The sequence below is a fragment of the Trichechus manatus genome, unplaced genomic scaffold (assembly GCF_000243295.1).
Source record: "Trichechus manatus latirostris isolate Lorelei unplaced genomic scaffold, TriManLat1.0 scaffold00057, whole genome shotgun sequence".
Taxonomy (NCBI): Eukaryota; Metazoa; Chordata; class Mammalia; order Sirenia; family Trichechidae; genus Trichechus; species Trichechus manatus.
This window is the reverse complement of record NW_004443993.1, coordinates 7345733-7353278: the sequence shown is the minus strand read 5'-3', so window position 1 is coordinate 7353278 and position 7546 is coordinate 7345733. Positions and strand designations below refer to the sequence as shown.

Below are 7546 nucleotides of genomic sequence, written 5' to 3'. Positions count from 1 at the left end.
GTCACTTCCAAGGTTCACCATTTAGCCGGGGATTGGACAGCCCCATAAAACAAAATGGGACTAATGAGGCACAGCAGTCCAGGGACAAGGACTAGATGGCAGAAGAGGACAGGAAAGCTGGTGATAGGGAAGCTAAGGTTGAGTAAGGACAGTGTTGACATGTAGTGGGTTCGTTAACCATTGTCATAGAGCAACTTGTGTACTGTTTAATGAGAAACTATTTTGTTCTGTAAACCTTCATCTAAAGTGAGAATAGCAGCACAACTGGAAGAACGTAATCGATGTCTCTAAACTGTGCATGTAGAAATTTTTGAAATTGTGTATCTTTGGCTATGTATATTTTCACCAAAAAAAAAGGTCAAGAAGGGAGAGAGTTGACATGTCATGGGGTTGTTAACCAATGCTATAAAACAATATGTGTACTGACTGTTTAATGAGGAACTATTTGTTCTGTAAACTTTCACCTAATGTACAATAAAAAATTAAAAAATAGAATAATTCAAGATCTATCCTGAAGCACAACAATGTCAGTGATAGGATAATATTCATACGCCTACAAGGCAAACCAGTTAATACGACTATTATTCAAATCTACTTACCAACCACTAAGGACAAAGATGGAGAAATTGAAGATTTTTACCAACTTCCGCAGTCTGAAATTGATCAAACATATAATCAAGATGCATTCATAATTACTTGTGATTGGAATGTGAAAGTTGGAAACGAAGGATTGGTAGTTGGAAAATATGGCCTTGGTGATAGAAATGATGCCGGAGATCATATGATAAAACTTGCAAGACCAACTACTTCATTGCAAATACTTTTTTTCAACAACATTATGGTGACTATACACATGGACCTCTCCAAATGGAATACACAGGAATCAAATCAACTACATTTGTGGAAAGGGACCATGGGAAAGTTCAATATTATCGGTCAGAACAAAGCCAGTGGTTGGCTGTGGAATAAACCATCAATTGTTCATATGCAAGTTCAAGTTGAAGCTGAGGAAAATTAGAACAAGTCCATGAGAGCCAAAGTATGACCTTGAGTATATCCCAGTTGAATTCAGAGACCATCTCAAGAACAGACTTGACGCATTGAACAATAATGACCGAAGACCAGACAAGTTGTGAAATGACGTCAAGGACATCATACATGAAGAAAGCAAGAGGTCATTAAGAAGACAGGAAAGAAAGAAAAGACCAAAATGGATGTCAGAAGAGACTCTGAAACTTGCTCTTGAATGTAGAGTAGCTAAATGAAAGGAAGAAATGATGAAGCAAAAGAGGTAAACAGAAGATTTCAAACGGCACCTCATGCAGACAAAATAAAGTGTTATAATGAAATGTGCAAAGACCTGCAGATAGAAAATCAAAATGGAAGAACATGCTCAGTATTTCTCAAGCTGAAAGAACTAAAGAAAAAAATCATACTCAAATTGCAATACTGAAGGATTGTACAGGGGAAATATTAAACCATACAGGAAACATCAAGAAAATGGAAGGAATACACAGAGTCACTCCACCAAAAAGAAGTGGTCGACTTTCAACCACTTCAGGAGGTAGCATGTGCTCAAGAACTGATGGCACTGAAGGAAGAAGTCCAAGCTGCACTGAAGGCATTGGCAAAAAACAAGGCTCCAGGAATTGACAGAATACTAATTGAGATGTTTCAAAAAATGGATGGAGCACTGGAGGTGCTCACTCGTCCGTGACAAGAAATTTGGAAGACAGCTACCTGGTCAACCAATGGGAAGAAATCCTTATTTGTATCCATTCCAAAGAACGGTGATCCAATGAAATACAGAAATTATCGAACAATATCATTAACATCACACACAAGTAAAATTTTGCTGAAGATTATTCAAAAGCGGTTGCAGCAGTACATCCCCAGGAAACTGCCAGAAATTCAAGCTGGATTCAGAAAAGGATGTGGAACAAGGGATATCATTGCTGACCTCAGACAGCTCATGGCTGAAAGCATAATACCAGAAAGATGTTTACTTGTGTTTTATTGACTATGCAAAGGCATTCGACTCTGTGGATCATAACAAATTATGGATAATATTGTGAAGAATGGGAATTAAAGAACACTTAATTGTGCCCATGAGGAACCTGTACTTAGACCAAGAAGCAGTCATTCCAAAAGAACAAGGGGATACTGTGTGGTTTAAAGTTATGAAAGGTGTGCATCAGGGTTGTATTTTTAACCATATTTATTCAATTTGTATGCTGAGCAAATAATCTGAGAAGCTGGACTATATGAAGAAGAATGGGCATCAGATTGAAGGAAGACTCATTAACAACCTGAGTTATGTAGATGACACAACCTTGCTTGCTGAAAGTGAAGAGGACTTGAAGCTCTTACTGATGAAGATTAAAGACTACAGCCTTCAGTACGGATTTCACCTCGACATAAAGAAAACAAAAATCCTCACAACTGGACCAATAAGCAACGTCCTGATAAATGGAGAAAAGATTGAAGTTGTCAAGGACTTCATTTTACTTGGATCCATAATCAAAGCCCAAAGAAGCAGCAGTCAATAAATCAAAAGACATAAAGTGATACTCGTGAGGAGTGTGTCTCTTAGCTCCAGTAGATACAAGAGACTAAACGGGCACCTTCTGTCCAGAGGTGAGATGGGAAGGCAGAGAGGGTTAGGAGCTGGTTGAATGGACATGGGGAATCCGGAGTGGAAAGGAGGAGTGTGCTGTCACAGTATGAGAAGAGCAATTAGGGTCACGTAAGAATGTGTGTATAAATTTTTGTATGGGAGACTAACTTGAAATGTAAACTTCCTTTAAACTACAACAACAAAAAAATAAAAATAAAAAACACTCAAGACACACACACAAAATGAAATCAAAAGACTCATTGCATTCGGCAAATCTGCTGCAAAAGATCTCTTTAAAGTGTTAAAAAGCAAAGATGTCATTTTAAGGACTAAGGTGCACCTGACCCAAGCCATGGTGTTTGCAATCAATTGCCTCATATGCATGTGAAGACTGGACAATGAATAAGGAAGATCAAAGAAGAACTGAAGCCTTGAATTATGGTGTTTGTGAAGAATATTGAATAAACCATGAACCGCCAGAAAAATGAACAAATCTGTCTTGGAAGAAGTACAGCTGGAATGCTCCTTGGAAGTGAAAACGGTGAGACTTCATCTCAAGCTCTTTGGACATATTATCAGGAGGGATCAGTCCCTGGAGAAGGACATCATGCTTGATAAAGAAGACAGTCAGTGAAAAAGAGGAAAATTCTCAAAGTGATAGATTGACACAGTGGCTGCAACAATGTGCTCAAGCATAACAATGATTGTGAGGATGGCACAGGACTGGGCAGTATTTCATTATGTTGTACATAGGGTCGCTATGAGTCAAAACTGATTCGACCACTCCTAACAACTGCAAGCTCAGAGAGACTTTAGCTCTAATTCAATTTCTTCCACTGTGTATGCTGCTGTGTGACATTGGGTGGGCTGTTTACCCTCTCTGAGCCCCAGTTTTTTTGTCTGCAAATGTAGCAATATCTACCTTATAGTGTTGAGGATTAAATGAGATAATGCAATATAAATCTCCCAGCGTAGTCCTTGGTAGATATTAAGTTCTCATTGAGGGTAATTATTATAATTTTAAGCTACATATATATTAGGAATAGCTTTCCTCGCTTTGTCCTTTGTGATTGAGTGGAACTAACAGCAATTAAGATGCTAGTTACCAACAGACAAGCATTCCAATTTATTCACTCCTTTCCATTCCTTCGATGCTTTCTGAATGCTTGGTACTCCTCACACACGGAAGAAGTAAAATACAATTTTCATGTCTTGGCAAAATAATACTGAGCATTAACTAATAGTCATTTTTAACATAGTAAGTACATTCAGGTAAGGCAATTCATAGGATTGCAATGAGTGGTTTAGTGTGGTGGTTAGTGCTAGAGTTCTGAAGTAAAAATGACAAGATTTTGAATGCTTGGTGTGTGATCATGGGTAAGTAAATTTATCTCCAAGAGCCTCAATTTCTTCATCATTAATTGAGGGTGAGAGGAACAACTTCCTCATCACATTAAATGATACAGTGCATGCAAAGTGCCTGGAACATAGCTTGTTGTTGGGTGCCGTTGAGTTGATTCCAATTCATGGCAACCCCATGTTATGGAGTAGAACTGCCTCATGGGCTTCCCTAGGCTGTAATCTTTACAGGAGCAGATAGCCAGGTCTTTCTCCTGCGGAGCTGCTGGGTGAGTTTTCTCTGCTGTGCGTGTTTGCATCTCTCGGTGGGCTTGCAGCTTTTGGTTAGCAGCCAAGTGCTTAACTGTTGCACCACCAGGGCTCCTTGGAAGATAGTTAATGTTCAATAAACGGTGACCTTCATCATCACCGGCATCACCACCACCACTACCATCATCATCTTCATCAACATCATATTTCACCATAATCACTTTCGTTATCGTCGTCATCATCACCATAATCACCTTCATCATCCCCATCACCATCACCATCTATATCATCACCATCATCATCTTCATCAACATCATGTCATCACCTTCATCATCACCAAAGTCACTTTCATTATCATCATCATCACCATAATCACCTTCATTTTCTCCATCATCATCACCACCTACAGCATCATCATCATCATCCATCATCATCACCATATATAGAGCCCTTATGGTGCCTGGCATTTAGTAAGCACCTTTTCTATAGCTGAGAGAGTTTAATTTAAATAAAACGAACCAGCATGAGCATGGCCAAGATTGTACAGAAAACCCTTGAAAGAGTAATAGAGGGTAGGGCGTGGCATCTGTATCTGTAGTCTCCCCATTTTAGGGCCCTTTGTTTTGCTCCAAACTCTGGATGTAATGCAGCCTCTATATTCTTCAAACTTCCAGGTGCGAATGGAATACAAGAAATGGTTCAGTGGGATGCGGAAAGGGTTTGAAATGGAAAGCACTGAGCTGTCTCACTCTACTACCCACACCAAAATGGTAAGATCCACCTCTCTGCAATGCCATGAACTTGTCTGAACCCAACATCTTGTGCTACTAGGCGCTTCCTGGTTCCTTGATCTGAAAGAAAAGGGAGATTGCACTAGGTTCCTGTCATTTTGCAGCTGAAGTTTCATTTTTAGAGACCACAACAAGAAGAGCTCCTCCTTCCTTCCCTCCCTTCCTCCCTTTCTTTCCTTTTCTTTTCCTTCCTTAGTTCCTTCCTTTCTACAGTCTTTTCACAAATATCCAAAGGATATTTGTCCAAATGTCATCTTTTATTTAACAAATATTTACTGAGTGTCTAGTATGTCTACGCAGTGTTTTAGGTGCTGAGGAAACAACCTTACAATCGTGATTGGTCCTCACACATGCCATGACTGCAGTATTTAAGTGGAGCCTGGGTTTAAATCCCAGATCCACCACTTTCAGGTTGCCTAACCTTGAGCAAGTGACTTAACTTCTCCGTGCTTCAGTTTCCTTATCTGTAAAATGGGGATACTAATACTATATGTCTCATCATGAGAATTAAATGAGGTCATATAAGTGCTTAGAATGGCACACAGGAAGCACATTGTGCTTGTAAAAGATAAAATGATAACATAAACTAAAAAAGAACCATCATCCTTGGTGTTCTTTGGGAAAAGTGAAATATTGGGGCACTTTCTGAGCATTGGACCTTACAGAAATTCTAGCTGTCATCCCTAGGCATGTTAGAAGTTTTAATTAATTTTTGAGGGGTTAATTTCTCTTCAGAGCCCCTGGGTGGTGCAGTTTATGCTCTCAACTGCTAACCAAAAAGTTGGAGGTTCAAGTCCACTCAGAGGCACCTCGGAAGAAAGACCTGGCAACCTGCTTCTGAAAAATCAGCCACTGAAAACTCTATGGAGCACACTTCTACTCTGATACACATGGGGTGGCCAAGAGTTGGAGTTGACTGACAGCTACTGGTTTGGTTTGGTAATTGCTCTTCAGCTTTCTCCATATTATCTCCCCCAATTAGGAGGAACCCGGAAAGTCATCAGAGTTTGTACAAAGAAGAGACACCAAAAACACCACATTCGCCCAACCAGAGCCGCCAACTCATCTTGCCACTGTTTCTTCGCTGAAGACAGAGAAATGATCTGCCCATCCATGGTGCCCCCTTGTGGTCACGCGTAGTTTGGACAAATGCCACCATGTGTATCTCTTCGCTGTGAAAAGTCGACTCCTTCCTTTATTTTGTCCTCTTGCTCCCTAGAAAGAATGGGACACATGCAGAATTCTTACAGCCAGCATCCGATATTGGGTCATGAGCCATTAAAAGTGCTCAAGGGATGCTGTTTTTTTTTGGCATCTAATTTGTTTTTATTGTTGCTGAAAGTATACACAGCAAAACATATGTCAATTCCACAATTTCTACATGTACAATTCAGTGACATTGATTACATTTTTCAAGCTGTATAACCATTCTCACCCTCCTTTTCCAAATGTTCCTCCCCCATTAACATGAACTCACTGCCCATTAAGCTTCCTGTCTGACCTTTCAAGTTGCTGTGTCAATTTGATCCCATATAGATAGGTCTTCCAAAGAGCATGATGCCCAAGGCAGACATTTTTTACTAAAAAACTAACTTATTGTTTGGTTTAAAGAGGACTTCAGGAGATATTTTTGGTTGAAGGTTTAAAGATTATCTCAGGGCAACAGTTTTGAGGGTTTGTCCAGCCTCAATTGCTCCAGAAAGTCTGGATTCTATGAGAATTTGAAATTCTGTTCTGCATTTTCCCACTTTGATCAGTATCCTTCTATAGAATGTTTGATCAAAATGTTCAGGAATGGTAGCTGGGCACCATCCATTTCTTCTGATCTCATGGCAAAGGAGGCAGTTCATGGAGGCAGTTAGCCATACATTCCATTTCCCCCTCCTATTCCTGCTCTCCTTCCTCAGCTGCTCCAGGTGAATTGAGACCAATTGTTGTACCTTGGATGGCTTGCAAGATTTTAAGACCCCAGGCAGTATGCAACGAACCAGGAGGTAGAATAGAAGCACTAAAAATGACTTTAGGTAAATTAACCAAGATGTCTCAAGTGATGTTTTGTAATAATGAGGGAAATGGAATTGAGTTTCTGATCCTTTAGCTAACAACTGGGTTTAATTCACAGTGCCCCTGCCTCCCTCTCCCATTCCTCTCCCTGACTTGTGTAGTGTTGTGTTTTATGCTCCCAAATATCTTTCATAACCTACATTTGCCTAACTCAATAATCTCCATATGAATTAATATATAACGGTGCAGTTGCATTCTTGGAATGCAAAGATACATCGTCACTCATACTTAGGGACACATTGTGGATGGGAAGAGGCTTGTAGCCAGGTCACCAGCACTTCCCCATCTTTTGTTAAACCTGATAATGTGCTCAAACCTAAATGTAGACCTAGGTTAAAGATAATTTTGTTTTTTTCTTAGTGCCATCTTGAATATTTCCCAGCATAAATGCCCCAAACGACATAGCATATCACAGTGATGATTTGATCTTATTTATCATTTTTAATTTCTTCTCCAGAATGGTTGA

General features: G+C 39.8%; 1 protein-coding gene and 1 pseudogene across 5 annotated transcripts in view; one reads left to right on the top strand and one right to left on the bottom strand.

The window, feature by feature from the left end:
- The window catches only part of LOC101345977 (adhesion G protein-coupled receptor E4-like), a 115615-nt gene extending 109197 nt beyond the window's left edge, over window positions 1-6418 (top strand). For 2 of the 5 annotated variants that reach the window (XM_023733249.1, XM_023733248.1), the window contains 2 exons: window positions 4900-4995; window positions 5999-6412. In XM_023733249.1, the coding sequence (XP_023589017.1) occupies window positions 4900-4995; window positions 5999-6118 (216 nt within the window). In that variant the 3' untranslated portion in view covers window positions 6119-6412. Of the gene's footprint in view, window positions 1-4899; window positions 4996-5998 lie in introns of all 5 variants that reach the window. The other 3 variants (XM_023733252.1, XM_023733251.1, XM_023733250.1) reach the window with 3 other exon arrangements.
- LOC105756398 (zinc finger protein 555-like) overlaps window positions 1-7546 on the bottom strand; it is a 376219-nt pseudogene that overhangs the window by 283238 nt on the left and 85435 nt on the right.